At 45.9% G+C, this 22394-nt stretch overlaps 10 protein-coding genes across 10 annotated transcripts; 3 read left to right on the forward strand and 7 right to left on the reverse strand. All coding sequences in view use genetic code 12, as the record gives it.

Annotated features, from left to right (window-relative positions):
* Positions 1-361: 361 nt before the first annotated feature.
* PMS1 (ATP-binding mismatch repair protein) lies at positions 362-2998 on the reverse strand (the record flags this gene model as incomplete). Its single annotated transcript, XM_002617318.2, has 1 exon — positions 362-2998. The coding sequence occupies one exon, from the start codon at positions 2996-2998 to the stop codon at positions 362-364; it is 2637 nt and encodes an 878-aa protein (XP_002617364.2).
* A 260-nt stretch (positions 2999-3258) lies between these two features.
* On the forward strand, positions 3259-3924 carry FOB63_005000 (uncharacterized protein; the record flags this gene model as incomplete). The annotated part of the gene is made up of 1 exon (XM_002617317.2): positions 3259-3924. One exon carries the CDS (start codon positions 3259-3261, stop codon positions 3922-3924), a length of 666 nt encoding a protein of 221 aa, XP_002617363.2.
* Positions 3925-4011: 87 nt separating this feature from the next.
* Positions 4012-5604, reverse strand: FOB63_005001 (Ca(2+)-binding ATP:ADP antiporter; the record flags this gene model as incomplete). Its single annotated transcript, XM_002617316.2, has 1 exon — positions 4012-5604. One exon carries the CDS (start codon positions 5602-5604, stop codon positions 4012-4014), a length of 1593 nt encoding a protein of 530 aa, XP_002617362.2.
* Positions 5605-6501: 897 nt separating this feature from the next.
* Positions 6502-9714, reverse strand: FOB63_005002 (uncharacterized protein; the record flags this gene model as incomplete). The annotated part of the gene is made up of 1 exon (XM_002617315.2): positions 6502-9714. The coding sequence occupies one exon, from the start codon at positions 9712-9714 to the stop codon at positions 6502-6504; it is 3213 nt and encodes a 1070-aa protein (XP_002617361.2).
* A 975-nt stretch (positions 9715-10689) lies between these two features.
* Positions 10690-11109, reverse strand: FOB63_005003 (uncharacterized protein; the record flags this gene model as incomplete). Its single annotated transcript, XM_066102449.1, has 1 exon — positions 10690-11109. One exon carries the CDS (start codon positions 11107-11109, stop codon positions 10690-10692), a length of 420 nt encoding a protein of 139 aa, XP_065958215.1.
* Positions 11110-11331: 222 nt separating this feature from the next.
* On the reverse strand, positions 11332-13005 carry ABC1 (protein kinase; the record flags this gene model as incomplete). The annotated part of the gene is made up of 1 exon (XM_002617314.1): positions 11332-13005. One exon carries the CDS (start codon positions 13003-13005, stop codon positions 11332-11334), a length of 1674 nt encoding a protein of 557 aa, XP_002617360.1.
* Positions 13006-14490: 1485 nt separating this feature from the next.
* Positions 14491-16791, forward strand: PRP43 (DEAH-box ATP-dependent RNA helicase; the record flags this gene model as incomplete). Its single annotated transcript, XM_002617313.1, has 1 exon — positions 14491-16791. One exon carries the CDS (start codon positions 14491-14493, stop codon positions 16789-16791), a length of 2301 nt encoding a protein of 766 aa, XP_002617359.1.
* Positions 16792-17968: 1177 nt separating this feature from the next.
* On the forward strand, positions 17969-18546 carry ARF3 (Arf3p; the record flags this gene model as incomplete). Its single annotated transcript, XM_002617312.2, has 2 exons — positions 17969-17983; positions 18034-18546. 2 exons carry the CDS (start codon positions 17969-17971, stop codon positions 18544-18546), a joined length of 528 nt encoding a protein of 175 aa, XP_002617358.2.
* A 461-nt stretch (positions 18547-19007) lies between these two features.
* FOB63_005007 (uncharacterized protein) lies at positions 19008-19541 on the reverse strand (the record flags this gene model as incomplete). Its single annotated transcript, XM_002617311.1, has 1 exon — positions 19008-19541. One exon carries the CDS (start codon positions 19539-19541, stop codon positions 19008-19010), a length of 534 nt encoding a protein of 177 aa, XP_002617357.1.
* Positions 19542-20487: 946 nt separating this feature from the next.
* Positions 20488-21243, reverse strand: RKI1 (ribose-5-phosphate isomerase; the record flags this gene model as incomplete). The annotated part of the gene is made up of 1 exon (XM_002617310.1): positions 20488-21243. One exon carries the CDS (start codon positions 21241-21243, stop codon positions 20488-20490), a length of 756 nt encoding a protein of 251 aa, XP_002617356.1.
* Positions 21244-22394: the final 1151 nt, after the last annotated feature.

The following is a 22394-nucleotide window of genomic DNA, read 5'->3' on the forward strand; positions in this document are numbered from 1 at the left end:
GGGATACCGGCCATGTCAAGATAACGCGAGCATTAACCCAAACGGCAAGTTTCATCTTGTTTCTGCAGAAGCCGCTAAATCTGCACATGGGCATATGGACAAGATGGATAGACACACACAGTCGACTACTATAACCCCTTCAAACCAAGGCAGCTCCACCTCTGCAAGCCACCATTCCCCTGCTTCAAGTTTTCCTCTGATTTTTTACCCTGGATTACCGTCTACTTTTCTACACCACCCAAATGCCTTCGGCAATTCGGCTCGGCAATTTGCTCTCTACTGCACACTTTATTAACTTAATTTCACTCTATTCAGATGCACTTGAATTCTCTACTCATCTCAAGACTGCAGCGTATCCGAGCTACACCATGTAATCTTCTTCAAAATGCACGCCGCCCAAGTCGGCCAAATGGCGCATCGTCGGACGTCCATGCGGACAGTTCCACGGTTTTTCGAGCCGCGATAAGTGCCGCACAACTTTGGCCATGGTATTTTTGGACAAGGACTGCCCAATCATAATGCTGCGGCGGCATGCACGCAGCGCTATCATTTTATCGACTTTGGAGCATCGGACAACTAACCGCGGACGTTCTTGCGTCGACATGCTGCTGGCAAAGCCGTTTTCATGCAATCTGTGCATTAATTCATGTAGATCTCCGTCGTCGAACACGACATTTTTCAGCACTGGAACTGCCATTAGTTTCACGCGACGGCCCGGAACAGCATCTGCGTCTTCTTGGACAACAAAGCCGTTGCGCCGCAAGTTTTCGACATTTTCCAATAGCACCATTTCGTCAACGGGCGAAAGTTCAAGAAGCCTTGGGATCACGAGAGGCTGGGCTCGGAGAACCAACGACTGCATCAAGCGCTCATAATTGAAAATCTCGTCCAGCGCGTGCTGATCGACAATGAAAAGTCGGTTTTCATGCACCACCACTACAAACCCAAGATTAAACTGGCCCACCACGCTCATACGGGCAAAATCATCTTTGTGAATTTGCAATGTTTCGCCAATGTCGTACAAACTGACCAACACAGAAGGTCTAGGCGCGGAATTGGCGCAGGGCGCAGGAATGGAAGCAAGCATCTCTAAACAGTACGTGCGTCTGATACTGCAACGTGAGCGAAGCAACAGCGGTGATCCCATATCGGCCTGTACACAAGACGCGCCCTCTGCGTCTTCATGCACGTCGCGTTCTTCTTCCACAAAAAGCGACTCCACTATATTCTCGTCAATGTCTGCAAAGTCGTCATTGGCATGTGTTTTTTCTGCTTCTGACACCAGTTTTTCATTTGTGTCTTTGCTTGAATCAAGACTTCTTGGGGTCGTTATTTCTTCATATTCCCAGCCGGTTTCGCCCGATCCTCGTGAATTGTTGGTGTCAGAAAAATCTTTCATTTCAATATCTTCGGTGTCGGTGGGTCTGAGTGAACTTTCCCTGCCATTTACGGCTTCGGGTTTTTCGTCCTCTCTCTCCTCCTCGCACATGCTATCCTGATCTGGCGCCTCCATGTTTTCGCTCTCTTGACTTTCATACTCTTTTCGACTTTTCTTTTCCTCGGCCACTTTTTCGACATTCTTTTCGACCTCATTTCTCTTCTCGATTACTTTTGTTTTACTTTCGATCTCATTCTCCTCTTCTTCTTCTTCCTCCTCCTCTTCAGCTTGCTCTTTCTCCTCTTCTTCAAAATTTTCTTCTTCTTCCAAATTCTCTTCTTCTTCCTCTTCTTCCTCCTCCTCTTCTTCTTCTTCTTCTTCTTCCTCTTCCAAATTCTCTTCTTCCAACTGCTCTTCGTCCTCCTCTTCAGCTTGTTCTTCCTCCTTCTCTCTGTTTCTCCCCTTTCTCCCTTCCTGAGGAATTTGACTGCACATGTTTTGGCTTTGTGCTATCTGGCTCGTGAGGTTGTTTTTCGGGAGCGAGTTGTGTCTGTCTCTGTAAAAGTAGGTGAGTTCCTCCCGCAAAACTTCACAAAGTATCTCTTCACTATTGATCATCACCATTCTCTTATCCGGTGTGACATTAACATCCACAAAGGTGCTATCAATCTCAATATTCAACACATAAACTGGAGACTGTGTGGCGTTGAAAGTTCGGTAAACTTCATTGATCACCTTGGCAAACCGTTTGTGGTTTACCGGCCGCCGGTTTATGCATAGATACTGTCTGTCCGTTCCGCCTCGGCCCATGCCAAAGGAGTAGTCTGAAATCCAGCCACAAACTTTCATCGCAAGAGAAACAGGAACGGTGTTTGCCGAAAGTTTGAAACGAACATCAATGTCAGAGGCAGCCACATCGATACTTACAAGGCCGTATGCCCCATTACTACCAAATATGCTGGTCAAAACATCGGTCACCGAAGAAGAGCCGCCCTGAGAACCCAAAGTCAAGGTTTTCTTCCCGGAGGTGGCATTGATGTTGTAGACGGCAAAGCGGATATGAGGATACGCCAACAAATACGACATGAGCGTCGATAGGCACTTGGAATACTCTCGTTTGGCATGTTTGATGAAGTTTTTCTGCCGAACAGGCATATCTTGGAACAAGCCGCTCACAAGAACTGTTGTGCCCTTTTTGCCTGTCACCTTGCTCTTTTGCGCCACAAGCTTCCCCATGCTGTCGTATTCCAATTCTGTAGCTTTAGGATAACTGCTTTTGGAGCAAGTCACGATTTTCACCTTGGCCACATTACAAAGCGAACTCATGGCTTCGCCCCGAAAGCCCAATGTGCTAACACGCGAAAGATCCTCGAATGTGGTGAGTTTGGACGTGTGGTGTTTGAGGCAGAGCGACTCGAAGTCCTCTTTTTCAATTCCTGTTCCATTGTCGCTGACTTCGACAGATGCGATACCATTGTTGTTGAAAACGACGTCGATCTTGTCGCTTTTCGCGTCTATTGAGTTCTCCACTAGCTCTTTGACCACAGAAAGAAGCTCAATTATCACCTGGCCCGATGTGATTTTGGCCACATCTGAAGTTTGGATCGAACCGATGCCCATTGGAGACGCGTCTTCGTTACGACAAATGATAAATGCTTAGAACAAAACGCAAATTGTGATAATCCCAGGCCCGCCTTAAGATCTTATCTGCTATTCGTGGCGCTTTATTCACTGTTGTTAGTTTGGTATAACGTAGCTGTAACTGGGATGCTTCCTTGCAGCTGTAATGCACCTGTACACCTTTGATGCTAGCATCATTAAATGTGCATTGCATTCTGCCTGCATTAGTCTCGACCCCGATTCTTGTCTTCTGATGGCCTATGGAACCTCTTACTTTGGAAAAGGTGATTCTCCTGGTCCGTGATTTCCTAGTTGTGTGGATAAGCCAAATTCTATATTACAACCACATCTACCCCGATGAGTCCTACGAGGAACGGTCTTACATGGAAAATGTCGTGTTCCAAACACGGGTTCCTGCTCTTGCAGAATACTTGACAAGTTTTGCAAATCAGATGATTAAGGTACTTATCGAAAAAGACGGCGGCGGCAAAGTCCACGAGATTATTGTGCTTATTTACGACGAAGCCAGTCTTCATGTGCGCAAAAGGTATATTGCCAATTTTAGTCAGTTTGTGGGGTTGGCGGGCCACTTCACATCTTTGGATTTCTTGAACGGACTGCTGGATGCAAAGCTGGCCCGTTTGAACTTACCGGACTTGACTTGGCCTCATTTGTTTACGGATTTGCGCAGCCTCATGTTTTTCCACATCCAAGAGCTTAAAAGGAGCGAACTGAAGATGGAACCCAATATATTCTTTAAACTTTTACTTAACATGGATGGGTCTGTCAATCTTTCTCTGTCCGAAAATAATGTTTGGGCAAAAATCACGCTGGCGGACGACCAAAGACCTATGAAATATGTACCTTTGGGAGAAACTAGTGTAGGGTTCGTATGTTTCGATATACACAATGAATATATACCATAGGTGATGGTGCCATGTACATTTATATCTGGAGTCATTAAGTGCTATTCATGTAGTTCGTCGGTCAGTCATTGTTCATTCAATTTCTGATCAATCCAATTTGTTGTTCAATCCCATGATGTTCTTAAGGTTTTCATACATGAAGTAACTGATGGAGACGGCAGGCGCCACTTTGGCCAAGTTTGGTACTAGTCCTTTGAAAAGCCCTGGGATTCCTTCTCTTTGTATGGTTTTCAGCAAAACATCTCGAAAGCCATCGTATCGGTATGGATGTGCATATGTGCCCTGTGCCTGAAGTCTTGTTCTTAGTAAATTAATCGGGTACACCACGGTAGCTCCAAAAGTGCCTGAAATGGCACCAAGTGAAAGCACCTTGTAGTTTGGCAATCTGACTTCATCCTCTGGGATGCCCATCTCTTTTGCCTGTCTCTTGACGAGCCAGTTTTTGATGGTGCTGAAAGTTCCCAAATCCAACGCAGCGTAAGGGAAGATTCCGCTCGTGCCCACAAAAATGCCTCTGTAAAACATCCGGAGGCCACCTTCTCTGTACATGTTTTTGGCTGTCTGTATTAATAGAGCGTTGCCCTTCACTTTCGAGTCGATATTAGAACACTGTAATCTGAACTTTAACGTGTCGATGGGATAAACCGTGAATTGGGCCACGACACCACCAATGCCACCAGCCAAATATGTTGAGACTTTGGACAATTTCGATGTGTCGTCCACACCTTCGATTCGGGCTAAAGCTCTCTTGGTCGCCTCGAAAGAGCCGAACTTCATGGCCGATTCGGGGAACACTTTAAGCACATTCAAGCCGTTCCCCACATAAAATGCTTTGAAGCCGCCTTGTTTCCAGAGTGTGCGAGCTGCTTGGATGATGGGAGACCGGATGGTTCTGCGATGCGGCGGTTCTGGAGCTCTTTTCGACGCTTCCAACTCGAGCTGAACCAATTTTCTACGAGCCTCTTCTATGACATGGCGCGATGCGCCCGATGCAACCACTCTCTCGATTTCTTTTCGCGAGTGCATTATGGTGGAGGACAAGTCTGTTCTTGCAATCAAAAACACTTTGATCCGGTCAAAAGGCGCTGTGCAAGTACGCGACACGACTCCCGAAAGGCCGCCGGCCAAAAAGAACCCAAAGCCGCTCAAGAACTGGTTGATCAAAGTCACGTCACCATCTGAAGACAAGTCCAATTCTTCGGCAATGAAGGTGAATGCAGTTTTGATGCGGGACCCGTGCAAACGTGGCATCAACAACAAAAACTCTCGGAACTCGTCGTAGGTAATGTATCCGTTGTCGTTGTGGTCTATGCGGCTGAAGATGTTGTCCAACGAGTTGTTGGACGGACTGAGGTTGAGCGTTTTCCTTAGGTAGTGCATGAAATCTTCCTTGGTCAACTTGCCGTCGTGGTCCTGGTCGATAATGTTGAACCCTCTCAAGATCTGGTCGTCTGTCGTTGTTAGGTAAAGCTTGAAGTCGTTGAAGTCAATCACCTTGTCCTTGTTGCTGTCGAACGACTGGAACACTTTCTCCACAAGCTCCGGGTTGTCGCCCACCGGGTGGTTCAACGTTTTGATGGCCTTTTTGAAGTCTTGCAACGTGATTTCTCCATTGTGCTTGATGTCTAACTTGTCAAACAAAACTTCGTAGTCGTCTGGCACTTCTTGTTGGTTGCTCATGACGATATGCAAAGAGGGCGGGACAGTGTGAATGCAATTGGAGTTACGGTGCTCCGGTTTTTGGGATGCTGGGTTTTTCACTTGGGCAAAAGTTGGTGATGCGGTAATGGTGAATTTCTGCTTTTCTATTTGTTGTACGAACCCCGGGAGTCACGTGTGCGATGTCCGTCTAGGTTCCCAGAAACGAAATCCGTATATTGTTTGACAGCGATGAAGAAAGTAAAGATTCTTCGTTTATTTGGCTTGCAGGCTGAGCTGGACCGGAGAATTTTGTGGCCGACTGTTGCAAGATTGAAATCTTTGTGCGCATTAGTGCTCGTGTGGCCGTTAGTAGAAAATCACCACTTTACAAAATGGAGAACGAGTGTGGACAGACTAAAGAATGAGAATTTTCATATGGAAAAGTCAAATAGTAGGAACCATGCGGTAGTTTTGGCCACGGATGGTTCTGGTAGTGGCCAAGTCTACAATTCTAACTATGTGAGTCGCAGTGTTATATAATGGTTGAGAATATTTATCTAATCGACCATTTGTACACTGGTCTGAATATCTAGAAAAGGAAAGTAAATTATAAAAAAAGTTTATGCCAAGGACTGATGTGTGTTTTTCTTTGTCTTGAGAACTATTGAACGATCTTCTTAATTACCTATCCTCTCAATGACGAACTTTTGATCTATACAAACCATGGCACCATGTCCAATATCTTTTCTACCATTAAAGGTGTCGGGTAATTACCAACAATTGCCTCTGACTCAAAAGAAACCAACAAATTTGTCGCTTGGATAATTTTCTCTTTGGTTTGCCTGTATAGCCTCTTGGAACCTTATGTGGTCGGCGGAATGAATATTCTGTACTTGACGATGTGGCTCCCAAAATCCTGTGATATTTCCATTCCTCTCACACCAACGAGAAAATGTCTTCGGAAATGTCGCCAAGAAGCTCCTTTATAAGCTCTATAATCTTGTCAAGCTCCGTGGTGATTGTCGTGCTGACTAAAATGTAAGAGTAAAGCAAAACGTAGTCTTCATTCGTCAAATGCATTTGCTCACGAGTGTGTTTTGATCTCATTTCACTAAGTTTGAGAAGCATACGCATCTTGGCGTGTTCTGTTGAAGCAGGTTTCGAAGGCAATGGGAATCCCAACGCCAATGCACTGGCAACCATGTAAAAGATCAAAAAGATCCGGTGCTCGAGCTCGCTTCGTTCGTTCGATATGTATTCCAAAACGTACTCTTCTGTCGGGTCCATTTTCGAGTCCACCTCCACCATAAGTTGGAAATTCAGAAACGCATCTAGAATTGCCGAAGTACTGGCCAATAGCTTCTCGTAGATGGCCTTGGGGAAACTGCCTTTCAACCGAAATTCGACTGGCGCCTGCTTAAGAAGCGTCTGGCATTCCACAAGCAAGTTTCTGGTGTTTTTGAAATCTTTGATCCCCACAAAGTTGCTTCCTTCTCTGGTCTCGCGATAGTCCAAAGGATCGCTGTTCCAAATAACGCCCATGCGGAGCCACAAGACTGTAAGTCCCGATTTTAGTCTTGCTCTGGCGCTGTTGGGTAAGAAAAATGTGGCCACAGATAGTGCCCACACTATACCAATAGAAACAGACACAAATCTGTGGAATGCAATCTCGCCAACGATAGGCGAGTCGCCTCCTTCGTACCCATCTTCGGAGTCTTTCTGGGCCATGCTATACGAGTATAACGCAGTCAAGTTATAAGTCAAGAGAATAAAACGGCCGTATGCGTTATTCTTTTTCCAATATATGATGATGTAGAAACACGGAAGCGAAACCAAAAAGCCAGTTATGGCAAGGGCCACGCCGTTTCCATCAAAAATCTTCCAAATAACGTACGCGGTGAAAGCTCCCAAGAAGGTTCCCATTATTCTCCATTTAACTGTCATAGTAGTTCCCCCTAGTGACTTATTCATCATGATACAGTAGATGACGAGCGTCCACTCCAATCTCCAAGTTTCAAAAATATCCTTTGTCTGGGGAATGAAAGCGAAAATAGAGATGCAAAAGGCACCAACACCCACTCGAAGTCCAAACTGGATATCTGTGCGGCGAAGAAAACTGAGCGACTTCCAAAGACGAAGTCGATAACGATCAATTTGTTGCGTGTTGGGAAGGAGACTGGTTCTTTCAGTTACAGCGTCCAATGACTTTGGTTTGAGTTGCAATTTGAGCTCCTGAAGCGCATCCACGAATGAGGAGTTTATTGCAGAGTTTTCTGGGTGGCTTCTTTTCTTCCAGAGCTTACACCATTTCCAAGATCGAGGACTGGACTTGGAAACAAGTTCAAAATGCTCTGTGAGCTCCATGAAGTGGATAAGCAGTTTTCCGTATAAAGCCAACAAAAAGGAAAAGTTCCCACAACATGCCGTGACTTCTTCTTGATCAGTTTTGAAGTTGCTGTTGTTAGGTTTGAAAATGTCCTGAGAATATAGCTTGTCGAACGAGCGGTCCTGTTTGTTTTCGAAAAGCTCAATCGCTTTGGTCAATGAAAGTCTATAGTTTGAGGACTTGGCAAAGAAATTATGGTGTTCTGTCTCCTCAATCAATTTTTTTTCAAAAGGCACGGCGCTCAACACCTCCTTGACGGTGAAAACAAAAGATTTGATGGACGGAGCCAAATAATACACAAACAAATCAAATAATTGCGTCAGGTACATTGCATTGTAGTCCATGTCACTTGTCTCAAGCAAGGACGTATCGATCGGGTGGCTACTGCTCATGTCTTCCATTGATTGAGAGAGGCGGATCAAATCTGAATGATAGCTGGAAAAGCTATGAGTCGATTCGGTTTCGGGGTTGTTCTGCTTCATCGAGTTGTTCTGCTGTTCGTTTGGGTCACTGGGGACACTGGAGGAGCCTGATTCCAGACCTTTTGCATGCAAAAGTTGCCATTGCATTTCGCATGAGGAACGCAAAGCCTGCAAGTGTTCCAGCAACGAAACCGTGGCGTCCACAATGGCCGAGTATGTTGCGAACTCCTCTTCTTTTCCCACAAGATAAAGCTCGTACATGGCTTCTTCGAGGCTGCCTTTGAGATCTGTGGTTTTCTTTCGAAGAAGAGAGAATATCTCGGCATCTTTAGCGGATACCTTGTCGCCGTTCAAAAACCGGTGGGTTGTGATGGACAAGAGCGACGACATGATGTTAAAGGAGTCGTTCAAAGACGTTCGAAGCGCAGTCACTGCACTCTTGGGCCATACCAAATAGCATATGGCCACAGGAATAAGCGAGCCCACTACAACCACATGGGCAGTCGAAAGAAGTCTGCCCATTGGAATGACTTGAGAGTTCAACGAGCCCTCTTTCACGATACATGTGGCTAGCGAAATCGAAGCAAGAGAACACGCGGTGTTGAAGGTCTGGCGATTCACCTTTTGCTTCATGAACGCAATGACTCCGAGCCCAATGGAGCTGATGACCAAGTCGATGACATAGCTTGTCTCGTCGAGCCCGTGGGTGAAGAAGTATGTCGAAACAGAGCGGCACACCAACGAAACAACGAAACTGTACGCCAAAGATAAAAGCACAAACAAAAGCAGCTGGTGCATCGACCCTTTGGTTCGTGCCGGGTGGAAGTACACTGCTGTAGTTGCCACGACGTGCTTGGAGTCTGTGTTGCCCAAGAAACGATTGAAGGGCCCCCAGTAGACGCCCATGGACGCCACCAAGTACGCCAACGAGCATTTGAGCACGTTCTGGAACATTGTCGAGCGCCAAAGCTTGGCTATACTGAGGCGCAACTTTCGAAGGCGGTGAGGAACGCGCTGGAGCTGGCGGTTGTGCTCCAACATGGGCAAACTGATGTTGCTTTCCAGGTACTCCGAGTCGTGGAAAGAGTCGTCGTTGAAGCTCTCGAATTCCGAGTTGAAGAAAGAGTTGGACCGGTGGACTTTCTGCCCGCTCTCGGCCAAGATGACCGAGTTGTGTTTGGCTAGCATCTGCGCCGTTCTGCGCCCCTTGCCCGCAAAGGTAACGGCAATGTCGCTGTCGTCTTCTTCAAACTCGGCCGTGGTGTTGGGCAGCAGTTCTGCTATGGCGCCCAGGAACTTTCGCTGGCCCGACATTCGTGAAGGCGACCGGCCGGGAATCATGGATGGCTCTGTTTATGGATGCTCTTTCTTTTTCTGTTGGACCTGGCGGAGATAAGAGGTTTTGGATTGACGAAGTAGAGTAGGCTAGCACGGCTATAGCAAGATAAGCAGGTTGGATTGTGCAGGTCATAGACGATGGAGTCCCGTAGATTATTGGGTTTCGAAGAATTAGACACTTCTGGAGAGTTTTGGAAATAGAAAGGAGAAGGTAGAAGAATAAGAATAAATAGATGAAAGTGGCAGTGATGAAGTGATGGTAGAAGCGTAAAGTAGTGATAGTGAAGTAGTGATGTGAAGTAGTGATGTGAAGTAGTGATGTGAAGTAGTGATGTGAAGTAGTGATAGTGAAGTAGTGATAGTGAAGTAGGTAGAAGTAGAATTACCGGTGAGCCGAACCAAAGGAGAATATTAGTAACTGAATTATTAGTAGAGCCATTAATAGAATTTCAGTAGAAGAAAGAGTGTAGTAGTTTAGAAGAGAGGTGAGACTAGAGGTAAAAGTTGCGAATGTCTTGGATGGCACGAATTATCAGTCACAACGGAAATAAGTGAGTTACTACGTCTTCTTTTTGCCTTCTGCCAGTTTTTCAACTCCTTATGTTTCTCCTTGCAATATATTATCGAGGGAATGGTTCATAAGATACTACAATGGAAGAAACGAAACAGTCCATAGTACAAAGCTATGAACAAAGAATATCAATCGTTGCGGCATAAACTATGAAAAACATGGATAGTGAGAGCAGGTGCTAATTTCCGCCGATTCCATTTACCCAGCTTATCAGGTGTAAGAAAAAGCAAGCTTGGCTGGCCCAAACGTCTACAACAAAAATATTTGATTCATTTGCCTTAACAATAATAAAGCATCCCGTCAAGGTCAAGTATGGAACAAAGATTCACCTGCTCTGATTGCATTTGGTGAAGTTGTGACTTTTCCTCTTGAACAGTTAAGTTCGATGGAAATCCAGCTGTTCTTGATCAAACGTTTTTAGGGTTCCGGTTACTTTTCCTGTGATACGACCTGTTTCTTCGTTTTCTTTGGTTTCTGCGTCTTCTGTGAGTTGTCGAGTCTTCAGGAGGCATAAGAAAATAAGGTCTTTTCACTAGATTCTCTTTGGGAATTCTCAATTTGTCCACGATATATCTTGCTTCGGCAACCAATTCGCCGACAGTCGCTGGAGGTGGTAATTCGTAGAGTTTCATCCGAACCAATACGTTGTTCATCGACTCGATAAAAACTCGCTGGTAGAGATGTGTTAATTTGATCGGGGCGTCCTTACCGTAAATTTCGGCACCCTTTTTCAACCACTCATCACAACGATCCTCCCATGTACCTTGTGGAATCGATCCGAACAACTCTAGGACCCTGGAGATTGGCGATTTTGCTCTTTCACTCATTGAAGGGCTGAATTAAGTCAGACCCCTAGAATAAATCTACTCAATAGTCTCCTCGTGACATTCTCATACGGTTGTGGACCCTGGAACTTTGGTTCTGGAACTCTGGTTCTGGACCAGTCTCGTTCAAACATTCTGTATATTAAGACCGCTATAACAGCCGAGTTATTAGGCTGTGCGGGTCTTCAAGCCTAGTTCATAATATGTACATCATAAGTCGTAATCTCAATGGCCCATAATCTCTTCGAAAAGCTGTGCACATGGCACCTTTGCCTTCAACTTGGCACACAACAAGTACACACCGCTCAATTTCCGATGCAATGAGTACGTCTCTTCCGGTGGCGGTGCCAAGCGCTCGTTCAACATGAGACCAATGTTCTCACGCACTCGGTCGGTGATTGTCTGTTGTCCAAAATCAAAAGGCGCTCCATCCGGCTGCGGGCAGAAAGCTTCGCCCAAAACCATCACCGAGTCGACGTGCGCTTTTGTCATTTGGGGGCTTTCCAACCCGGTCAAGTAGCCCAATTTGCGCGAGTACTCTTCAACAACTTTCCTGTCTCTGTTGACGGAACCACGCAAAACAGCACAGTAATCCTCAACAAATGCGTCGCTAAAGTCGCGAGCGGCACCAAAGTCGAGCAATTCGATCTTGTGTGTGCGCTCGTTGTACAAGAAGTTAGCCCAGTTGGGGTCGGTTTGCATGAAGCGGAACTTCTTGAGCTCGGTCAAACAGAGGCGCATGATATGGGTGGCTATCCAGTTTTTCGTTTCCTGGTCCCAGTTGCCCTTGACGATCTCAGTTCCCTCCATTTTTTCCATCGTAAGAACGTGTTCGCCGCACATTTGGTGGAGAACACGCGGAACAGTGAACACAGGGTCATCTTTCAACAAGTCCCGGAACCGAATCAAGTTCTGTGCCTCGCGGATGTAGTCACACTCCCACTTCAACTCGACCCGCGCATTGGCGATGGTCTTGTCCAAAAACAAGCCTGCTGGCAACATGGAAGACGCAGTCAAGAGGAGCAAGAGGTTATTCAAGTCCAGGTCGATGGAGTCCACCACGCCTGGGTATTGCACCTTGACCACCACGGGCGTCAAGTCTTCTGTGACGGCGTCATGCACTTGTCCGATCGAAGCGGCAGCGAAAGGAATGTCTGTGAAGGAAGCAAAGTACTTTTTGCGCCAGTCGGCGCCCAATTCACGGGTCAAAACACGGTGCAACTGGCCCGGAGGCATGTAATGGGCCAGGTTCTGCACGCGAAGCAAAATCTGCTGGATCTCGACGGGCAATATGGACTGGTCCTGGAAGGACAACATCTGGCCCACTTTCAAAGCCGCACCACGCATTTTGGAGAATTTCTTCGCCATGCGCTCGATGTTGGCCGGGCTCAAGAGCAACGACTTGACCAGGATGTTTTTCGAGCCCGACGCATAGTGCTTGAGTCCCTGCGAAGCGGCACTGAGCCCAACTCCAGCGGCCAAGGTGCCGTAGTGGAAAATACGAGCCAATCTTGTAGCTGGGACCTCGCTCTGCGACAAAGTGACGGCTGGCTTTGCTGCAGTGCCGACAACCCGAGGCTTGATGGCAGTTTCTGGCCCGTTGGTTTTCTGCTGGCGGGCCACGGCCCATGTCGAAAAGTGTCTTTTGGAGCGGGCCGAGGTCTTTTTGTGCTGGCTCTTTGGCGTTTTCGAAGACGTCTCGCGAGCTTCGTGGGACTTGACGTGGAGCTGCGTCCACATGGGCGAGCTTTCGTCACAGCGGGCAAGCTGGCTCTGGAGAAAAGAGCGATTCCAGGCTGAAACCGCGTCTTTTTGCACCACGCGAGCCGTTTCTTGGGCGATTTTTAGCGCAGACCCGGTTACGGCCACCGCCTCGAAGACACGGTTTCTTAGCGTCATGGGAAGGGGCACGAAAGCAAAAGCGAAAGCGAAAGTCGAAAAGTCGTGAATATAGACAAGACGATTTGCTGGTGCAAATTTGATTTCGCGGGGACAATGTGGCGGACTGAAAAAGCAAGTGGAGAAGCGAGACGATGGCAGAAGTGGAGAAGACTATAAATTCGAGGAATTTAGAGAAAGGGAAATTTTTGAAGAGAGAAACGGAGATGGAAAAACGAGAGACTCGGGAAAATTACACACAGTAGAAAACAGACAGAAAAGCAGTAGATTGCACATGATGCGAACAGCAGAGCAATAATGAGAACATGACTCAGAGAGAAGAGCCGAGATTTTAGGTTGGATGAAAGCGCATTCAAACTTTGAGTACGATATTTTGTCAATACTTTGATTCGATGTTTTTATTCCATTTTCTCAATTTTCATTCGACGTTATGCAAAGTTTTGCTTTCGGTTTCGTGGGCATCTTCGCATGCATGCATGTACATGAAGACTATTTGACTGTAGAAATTATGCAATGCCAGGCGGTAGAAAAACGAAATAGCGAAAAGCCTAACATGAAAGGCACAAACGAGACAATTTCAATCAAACCTTTCCTTCAGGATTCTTGGCATTCACATTAGTGTGTGATTAAGGCCATCACACAGAAAATAGAAGAACAGGAGCCTATTCGATGGTAGTGCTTAAGATTTCGCTACTGGCTCGTGTATCTCATTACCAGAAAGTAAATCCGGTCATTGATACTTTCGTATCAGGCTAGAATGGTCAGTTCTAATTGTATTTAAGTGACAAAGTTTTTGCTATTGCAATTGTGGAAGTTTTGGCGAACTACGGGCCTCAGGTGCTGTGGATTAATCAAGATTGTGTAGGTTTCCCGGAGATAACTATCTTCAACTCAAACGTTTCTAGAAATGTGTACATGAGCTATGTAATAAACCTCGGCTTTCCTATAAGCCTGTCTTCCGTCATAGCACCATAAAGAAACTTAGTACATCTCTGCTTCCGCATGTAAGCATCTCAACCATAGAAACCAAAACCATTTCCCATCAACTATGACCCTGCAAATAATTGCCCCAAGCCACTTAATTGGCATTCCCTCTTTGGCCATTGCCTTGTCGAATAGTTTTTATCCAAAAAATACGTAGTAGAGACTACGCTTCGACAAACACTCGTATGAAAATTTCACTTTATGATGAAGTCAACCGGTATTTTTTCGGCTACTTTCTTGCTCTGCCTTTTCAGATATTATTCGCATTCTGTGTGCTCAAATAACAGCGTCTGACAAAAGTAGAAGAAAAAGAAAAAAAAAATAAAGAAAGAAGAAAAAAGATGAAAAGAGAAAAGAGAAACAAAGCAAAGAGAAACGAAAAAATACAAACAAGACAAACAAGACAATGACATACGAATCATCATGTTTTATCTTCACCCTTTCCGATTCTGACAGTGGGTCTGATCTCATCGGTCCTGTACCTGACCTGAGATAACTGCGATGACTATCAACACTTTTCTTCCCACCATGTCCAAAGAAGATAAAAAGAAGTACAAAAAACAAAAGCTCATGGACTCCGAGGCAGAGAAAGTGGCCGAGGCAGCCGAGGAATCCTTGAAAAAACACCCGCACCCGGACTCTTCGGGCCATTTGGACTTCCACGACAATGGCGAGTTCCAAGGCGTCCAAAGACACAAAACCACGGCGGAAATCGCCCAGAAGTTGGAAAGCGGCAAGATCAACCCGTTCACAGGCCGCGAGTTCTCGCAGAAGTACTGCGACATCTTGCGTGTCAGAAGAGACTTGCCCGTTCACGCCCAGAGAGACGAGTTTTTGCGCATTTTCCAGAGCACACAGATCATGGTGTTTGTCGGTGAAACCGGTTCCGGTAAGACAACGCAGATCCCGCAGTTTGTTCTTTACGACGACATGCCCCACTTGCACGGCAACCAGGTTGCGTGTACACAGCCAAGAAGAGTGGCAGCTATGTCTGTGGCCAAAAGAGTTGCAGACGAGATGGATGTGGAGTTGGGCGAGGAGGTGGGTTACTCGATCCGTTTCGAGAACAAAACGTCGTCCAAAACCGTGTTGAAGTACATGACCGACGGTATGTTGTTGCGTGAAGCCATGGAGGACCACAACTTGGCCAAGTACTCATGTATCATCTTGGATGAGGCCCACGAGAGAACGTTGGCCACAGACATCTTGATGGGTCTTCTCAAGCAGGTGACCACGCGCAGACCAGACTTGAAGCTCATCATCATGTCGGCCACCTTGGATGCGGAAAAGTTCCAGAAGTACTTCAACGACGCCCCTCTTCTTGCCGTGCCTGGAAGAACCCACCCGGTCGAAATCTACTACACTCCGGAGTACCAGAAGGACTACTTGGACGCGGCCATCCGCACGGTTTTGCAGATCCATGCGACGGAAGAGGAAGGTGACGTTTTGTTGTTCCTTACTGGAGAAGAAGAAATCGAGGACGCCTGCCGCAAAATCCAGTTGGAGGGAGACGAGTTGATCCGCGAGCAGGGCAGCGGGCCCTTGAAGGTGTATCCGTTGTACGGATCTTTGCCCCCACACCAGCAGCAGAAGATCTTCGAGCCTGCTCCTGTCAACACCAGACCCGGAGGACGGCCAGGCAGAAAAGTCATTGTGTCGACCAACATTGCCGAAACGTCCTTGACCATCGACGGAATTGTGTATGTGGTGGACCCAGGCTTCTCGAAGCAAAAGGTGTACAACCCAAGAATCAGGGTGGAGTCTTTGCTTGTGTCGCCCATTTCCAAAGCTTCGGCGCAACAAAGAGCTGGTAGAGCCGGTCGTACGCGGCCCGGTAAGTGTTTCCGCCTCTACACGGAAGAAGCGTTCAAGAAAGAGTTGATCGAGCAGCTGTATCCGGAAATCTTGCGGAGCAACTTGGCCTCGACGGTTTTGGAGCTCAAGAAGTTAGGCGTGGACGACTTGGTGCACTTCGATTTCATGGATCCTCCAGCTCCAGAAACGATGATGCGTGCGCTCGAGGAATTGAATTACTTGCAGTGTCTTTCCGACGAAGGTGAATTGACTGCGTTGGGCCGTCTTGCGTCCCAGTTCCCGTTGGACCCTATGTTAGCGGTGATGTTGATCGGATCCCCAGCATTCCACTGCTCGGAAGAAATCTTGTCGATCGTGGCGCTTTTGTCTGTTCCTAACGTTTTCGTGCGTCCTGCGGCCGCCAGAAAGAGAGCCGACGAGATCAAAATGTCCTTTGCCCACCCTGATGGCGACCACTTGACCTTGCTTAATGTGTACGAAGCCTTCAACTCGGATGACGCATACAATGTTGGTTTGCACCAGTGGTGTCGAGACAACTTTTTGTCGTACCGGTCGCTCCAGTCGGCGAAAAACGTCAGATCACAGTTGCGCCGTCTCATGGAACGCCATGACTTGGAGTTGAACTCAACGCCATACGAAAACCCATCCTACTGGGACAACATCCGCAAGGCGCTTACTGCGGGCTTTTTCATGCAAGTGGCCAAGAAAAAGAGCGGCAACAAGGGCTTTTTGACCGTGAAGGACAACCAGGACGTGTTGATCCATCCGCTGACGGTGTTGGCCAAGGAAAACGAGTGGGTCATCTACAACGAGTTTGTTCTCACCTCGAAGAACTACATCCGTACAGTAACCAACGTTCGTCCGGAATGGTTAGTGGAGTTGGCACCAAAGTACTACAACTTGGAGCACTTTAGCAAGGGCGACGTTCGCCTCTCTTTGGAACGCATCATTGGACGATACGAGGCGATGCAACGGGCCGGCAAATAGACAAATCATAGACTGACATTCAGGAGTGGTATAACAGAAATAGAAGGGCTATACCGTGGACGAAAATGGTCAAATTTATTGTACTGTAAATCTTCAACGACATTCGGGTGACTACACTAAACACTGTATTACTACGAGACTGAGAAGCCATGTGCTGTGAATGTAACTTTCAGTGGTGTATTGTTAATAAATTGCATGCTCAAAAATCGTATTAAAACCTCAACAAGCTGTCTTTGAACGTCAAGAAGAGTTTCTGAAGATAAACTCAGGTAAACGTTTACGGTTTTCACTAAGGCTACTAAAGCTTTCTCATTCATTTGAAAGGGTTGAGCTACTGGGTCATAAAGAGGATATCATTATAAGCATCACTCATTCTCTTTTAGTGCATCTCAATAGACCTTATCTAAGATTGATCCTGTTATTCCAACTATGGCTATAAAATAGTAAGTGACCCGACTGTAGCTCTGGCTTTTAATAAATCGCAAGTGACCCGACTATCGAGCTCTGATTTTTAATAAATAGTGACCCGACTATCGAAGCTGAAAAATTTGAGTAAATCTCAAACACTTTACTGGTCTGATTTCTCTAACGTATTCCCAGATAGTCTGCACGGTGGTTCTTAGATAACCTTCAATATACGTGAGTCCACCTTTCATTTCTCGTTTTGATTATAAGTCTTTTTCAATGGACTTTCTACATTGGCTTTGCATCTACATGGGACGGTCTCTGGTCCTTCACTTTTTCCTTCGAGGCGATATTTTCTGGGCTATTTTCCAATGCGACGGCGCGGCGCCCGAAAGACTAAAATGCGCCAAAGGGGAAATATCGCGTGGAGTCTAAAAGCTTGCATGTGCTTGCATAGAGAGGCCGGGCCAAGGCTGAAACGACAGCAAAAGCACACAAAACATCAACGAATCAAGTGAAAAAAAGAACACAAACAAATCGAATCCGCCCACAGCAGCGGGAAACAACTTTTTTTTTTTTTTCGTTTTTTTCCCTCCTCTTCTCGTTTCCCGAACATGCCACGTCTGGTCTCATGCGCAGAGACGTAAAGTTGTGCAGGCGCCTTTCTATCGTCTACGCATAGCGTCTGGTAAAAAAAACCACCACTTGTCCCCCACTGGAACACCACTGTGTCTACCAAAGAACGTCCGCTCCTTCAACCTAGAAAATCACCATGGGTCACTTAGTCGTATGTAGACGGCCTTTTTCCCTTCTGCCTTGTGTCCTACTAACGCACAGTCACGTCTTTTCAAGAACAGAGAGATGAGAATCTTGATGTTGGGCCTCGACAACGCAGGCAAAACCACCATTTTGTACAAGCTCAAGCTTGGGAAAACATCGAAAACGGTGCCCACGGTCGGCTTCAACGTGGAAACCGTCAAACACAAGAACGTGTCGTTTGCCGTGTGGGATTGCGGTGGACAAGAGAGAATCAGACCCTTGTGGCGCCACTACTTCACCGGCACCAACGCCTTGATCTACGTGGTGGACTCGTCGGATTGGGCGCGGTTGGACGAGTCGAAAAACGAGTTGATGCGTGTCATTAGCGACAAGGAGTTGACCAACTGCTTGTTGATTGTGTTGGCCAACAAACAAGATGTCAGCGGCGCCATCAAGCCCAAGGAGTTGATCACTCGCTTCGATATGAACTCGCTTAGTGGCGAACACACGTGGTCGGTCATTCCAACCATTGCACCCGAGGGCACGGGACTTGCCGAGACGTTGAACTGGATCTCCAGCCACTCCAAGTAAACAGTCCAACTCCAGAGCACCCAAGAACTCAGAGCACCCAAGAACTCAGAGCGCTCTAGTAGCTGTGCTGGGCCGACCAATTTCACTTCTTCTGACTTGGGGCATTGCCTCCGTAAGTATGTTCAAGTTAATATTAGAGCTAGACTTCCGGCCTGTAGGATGATCCTAACGAGGAGATTTGTGCTACTATGTGCTCCTTGTGTGCTTTATTTATGTGGATTCAGCGACTGGAATAGAATGTGATGTAGCACTTACGTAAGTGTCGTTTTGTCCTTGTGATCAGTCATATGTATTCCAAGATCTCTACAGAAGCAACAGTAACGAATCAAGGTGAATTGATACATTAAAGGATCATTCTATAGCTGGCAATTAATTAGTTCTATTCTTGAATTCGGACTTCGGGACTGAAGTATCACAGAACAGAAAGCTTGGTGTCTTCTAATGGAAAGCTAGCTTAGGAACTAGTGCCGCTTTTTACGGTTATTCTTGAACTGTTGAGACTTCCCTTTGTTGTCTGACTTCGATGTAAACCAAGGGACAACTGTGTAAATTATGATGATTAGGGCTACCAACCCCACTAAACCAGAGAGCATGTGCGTCAAAAAACGAATATCACGTTCCTTGATCATTTTGCTATAGTCCAGAACGTCTGATAGAACCAAAGTTTCTCCCTCTTGGAAGAGGTTTCTAAGTTTCTCGTTCGTATCACGTATGTCTGACAACAGACCGAAACCTTTTGTTATAGAAATGCCCATTTCTTCAGGAACCTTATCGAAGCACTTTTGGAAAGCATAGCTACCAGCTTCTTCCACAGACGCATTCATATTGAAAGAAAAGCGGACTGGCCGTTGAGGAATGTTTTCATACTTGTCAGTGTACCATATTCGAAATCTCACGTCTAAAGGCATGCGTTCATGTTCAGAATAGGAATGCTTTGGGCCACAATTAGATTCTTTCAGCCCCAAAAGTCCTTCTATGGATTCTTTTAGAGACATGCGTTGAAGAAGGGAGATGACGTGATAAGATAAAGAGCAGGAGGCACTGATGGAGTGTATGAAGGCTTAGTACACTATTCAACAATCATTCTAGAATCCACTTGATTAAATCATATATGAGATCTAATATGATGATAAAGACCAATTTTGAAACTGATAATATTCATTGTTGACAATGTAAACAACCTGAATGTTGGGGTTAGTTGAGCTTAGACCCAGAGACCTCTTGACACATTTCTCAGGTGCGATAAGTGCATGTCATAATTTATCATTTCCGCCTATTCGAACAAATAGTCGAACAAATAGTCGAACAAATATTCGAACAAAAAGTCGAACAAAAATTCGAGCAAATACTCGAACAAATTATTCATCAGTCGGCGACTCTGACTTTCGGTGTCTCATTTCCATCAGTTATCGTTGTCTAAAGTAAAAGATCTGCACATTCAGATAGAAAACAACTATTAAGGCCTCTGAGTGGTGTCACACAATCAAACCAAATGTTATCGAGAGAATAGGATGAATCGAGAAAAAAATCGCAGTTAACGAAGCAGGCCAAATCTGTTTTTCTATGTATTCTGAGGAGAAGTAAACTCCAGAATGAAATGATCTTCCAAGTAGCCATTGATGAGGTAATTGCCAACAGATTGCTTCTGAAAGAGGTGATCTACGCCAATATATGTGAATCTTCTCTATCGATCAGCCTCAAAAGACCAAAATACTCCATGTAAGGGCCAAAGGTGCACATAATATTTTTCATGTCAGACCTTATGGCGATACACATCACCGATCAGAATAGTTGACTGCAAGGCCAATCCATGCAGAAATGGCAGTATATCAATATCACTTCAATAAAACACTCACTAGCTGTCTCAGTATCAACCTACTCCAAAGCTCAGTTTGAATAGTCATTGCATTTTCTGCCTGGCTCATATAAATAGTACGTAACTCATGCTTCCCACACCGACACCTCGCCGTTTTCCTGGCCAAAGTAGGCCTTCGTGGCCATGCCGGTGAAAAGCCCAGTCTCCACCACACCCACCAACATCTTGATTTGGGCATGCAACGCCTCTGGGTCCGAAATGTCGCCGAAATCGGCATCAAGCAAAAAGTTGTTGTTGTCGGTCACAACAGGCCCGGCCTTGGCCGAGCCGCCTTGCCGCAACACCACCGTCCGGGCGCCTAGCGCCTTCAAGTCAAGCGTGACCTTAGCATACGAGTTGGGCACAATCTCGATCGGAACACCTTTCGTCCACTGCGAGCCCAACACACGCGACTCCTTGCGGTAGTCGGCAACGACAACAAACTTTTCTGCAGCCGTGGCCACCAACTTCTCCTGGAACAAGCAGGCGCCGCCTCCCTTGATCAACCCCAACTTCCCATCCACCTCGTCGGCTCCATCAAAGGCAATGTCAATCTGGGGAAACTGTTCGATGGTGCCCAAGGTGAGCCCGTTGTCGATAATCAACTGTTTCGACTGGAAACCGGTGGGAATACACACAAACAGCGCCTTTTGCGGCAACTGGCCGAGTCTTTCGGCGACATACACCACGGTGGATCCAGAGCCGACACCAACGACTTTGGCGTGTGCAGACAAGTTCTCGTCGACTGCTCTGTGGGCAGCGGCTCTTTTGGCTTTTTCTACGAGCGAGGTCATGGAAAACAGACGGGTCTGGCGTATGGAAGAAAGAAAGAAGGACCGCATCGGACATGTGGGGAAGACGTGTGCAGGTCGTGAAGAGAAGGGGAATAAAAGGAATAAGAAAGGAATAAAGGGAATAAGAAAGGAATAATAGAGGAAATAAGGAACCACGGGATAAGCAAATCAGAAAATGAAAAAGAAATAAGAAAGTAAATTAAGTGAAGGGGGGAAAGAAGTATAATAATGTGGAAAGAGAGTCAAGCTAATAGAGGCAGACTGTGCGACCTTTTTGCGGCTGATCTGACAGATTAGTCATACTGATAGGAATCAAAAAAAAATAAAGACATCGTAGAAGCAGGTAGATATGACTATTGTCTAGGTAGTGGCAAGTTTATTCCAACTGCTGTGCTAATTGCCATTCTGTGGCCTTTCTGTTGCCTTTTAGGTTCGCATCATTACTTAATTTGTTAAAAATGTTCAGGTCGACTGTTTTGGCCATGATATGTGGTACCATGGGTGGCTGTCTTGGATATATGATTTATGAAGGTGTTTTTTGTATCTGCATTTTTTTTTTCATCGCCGTTTGTGTTTGATGGTTGATTGGTTGTATTGCTAATTAATTATGCATGTTAGCCACTATGAAAGGCAGTCAGATTAGAGTCTCTATTTCATCTCATACTTCTGCTGATGTATTAACTTAATTTGGGTAGACTACGCCATTGCACTGTTCATGTGCTCATCTGATTATCTGTCGTGAACTCTTTAGTCAAGGCACAGTGCTATGGTTGTCGTTAAGCCAATTGGAAGCACCAAAGCCCTAGATTACTAGATTAGATTTTAAAACTGTGATTAAACCTGATTGGAAGCACCAAAGCCTAGATAACTGCACTAGATTTCAAAACTACTAGTGATCTTCTTAAGACAGTAAAGAAATTAATTCGATGGCGTTGACAAAGCATCTGATGTCTAATAATATTTATAATTTGTATAAATATAAATGATCAATTGAGCCGATACATTACGCCGGCGATCCTAATTACAGTAAATTGAAGCTAGAGAAGCATAGGACTGAATGGACCGATAACTATAATCTGATACTGAGCATTACCGAACAAATCGTTCTCTTTTTCGTCATCTTCCTTACGATGGCAATTTTCGTTACTTACCGCTAATTTTGTCACTTTCTCTTATCTTATTCTCCTACATGTTCTGGC

The sequence above is a fragment of the Clavispora lusitaniae genome (assembly GCF_014636115.1).
Source record: "Clavispora lusitaniae strain FDAARGOS_655 chromosome Unknown tig00002663_pilon, whole genome shotgun sequence".
NCBI lineage: Eukaryota > Fungi > Ascomycota > Pichiomycetes > Serinales > Metschnikowiaceae > Clavispora > Clavispora lusitaniae.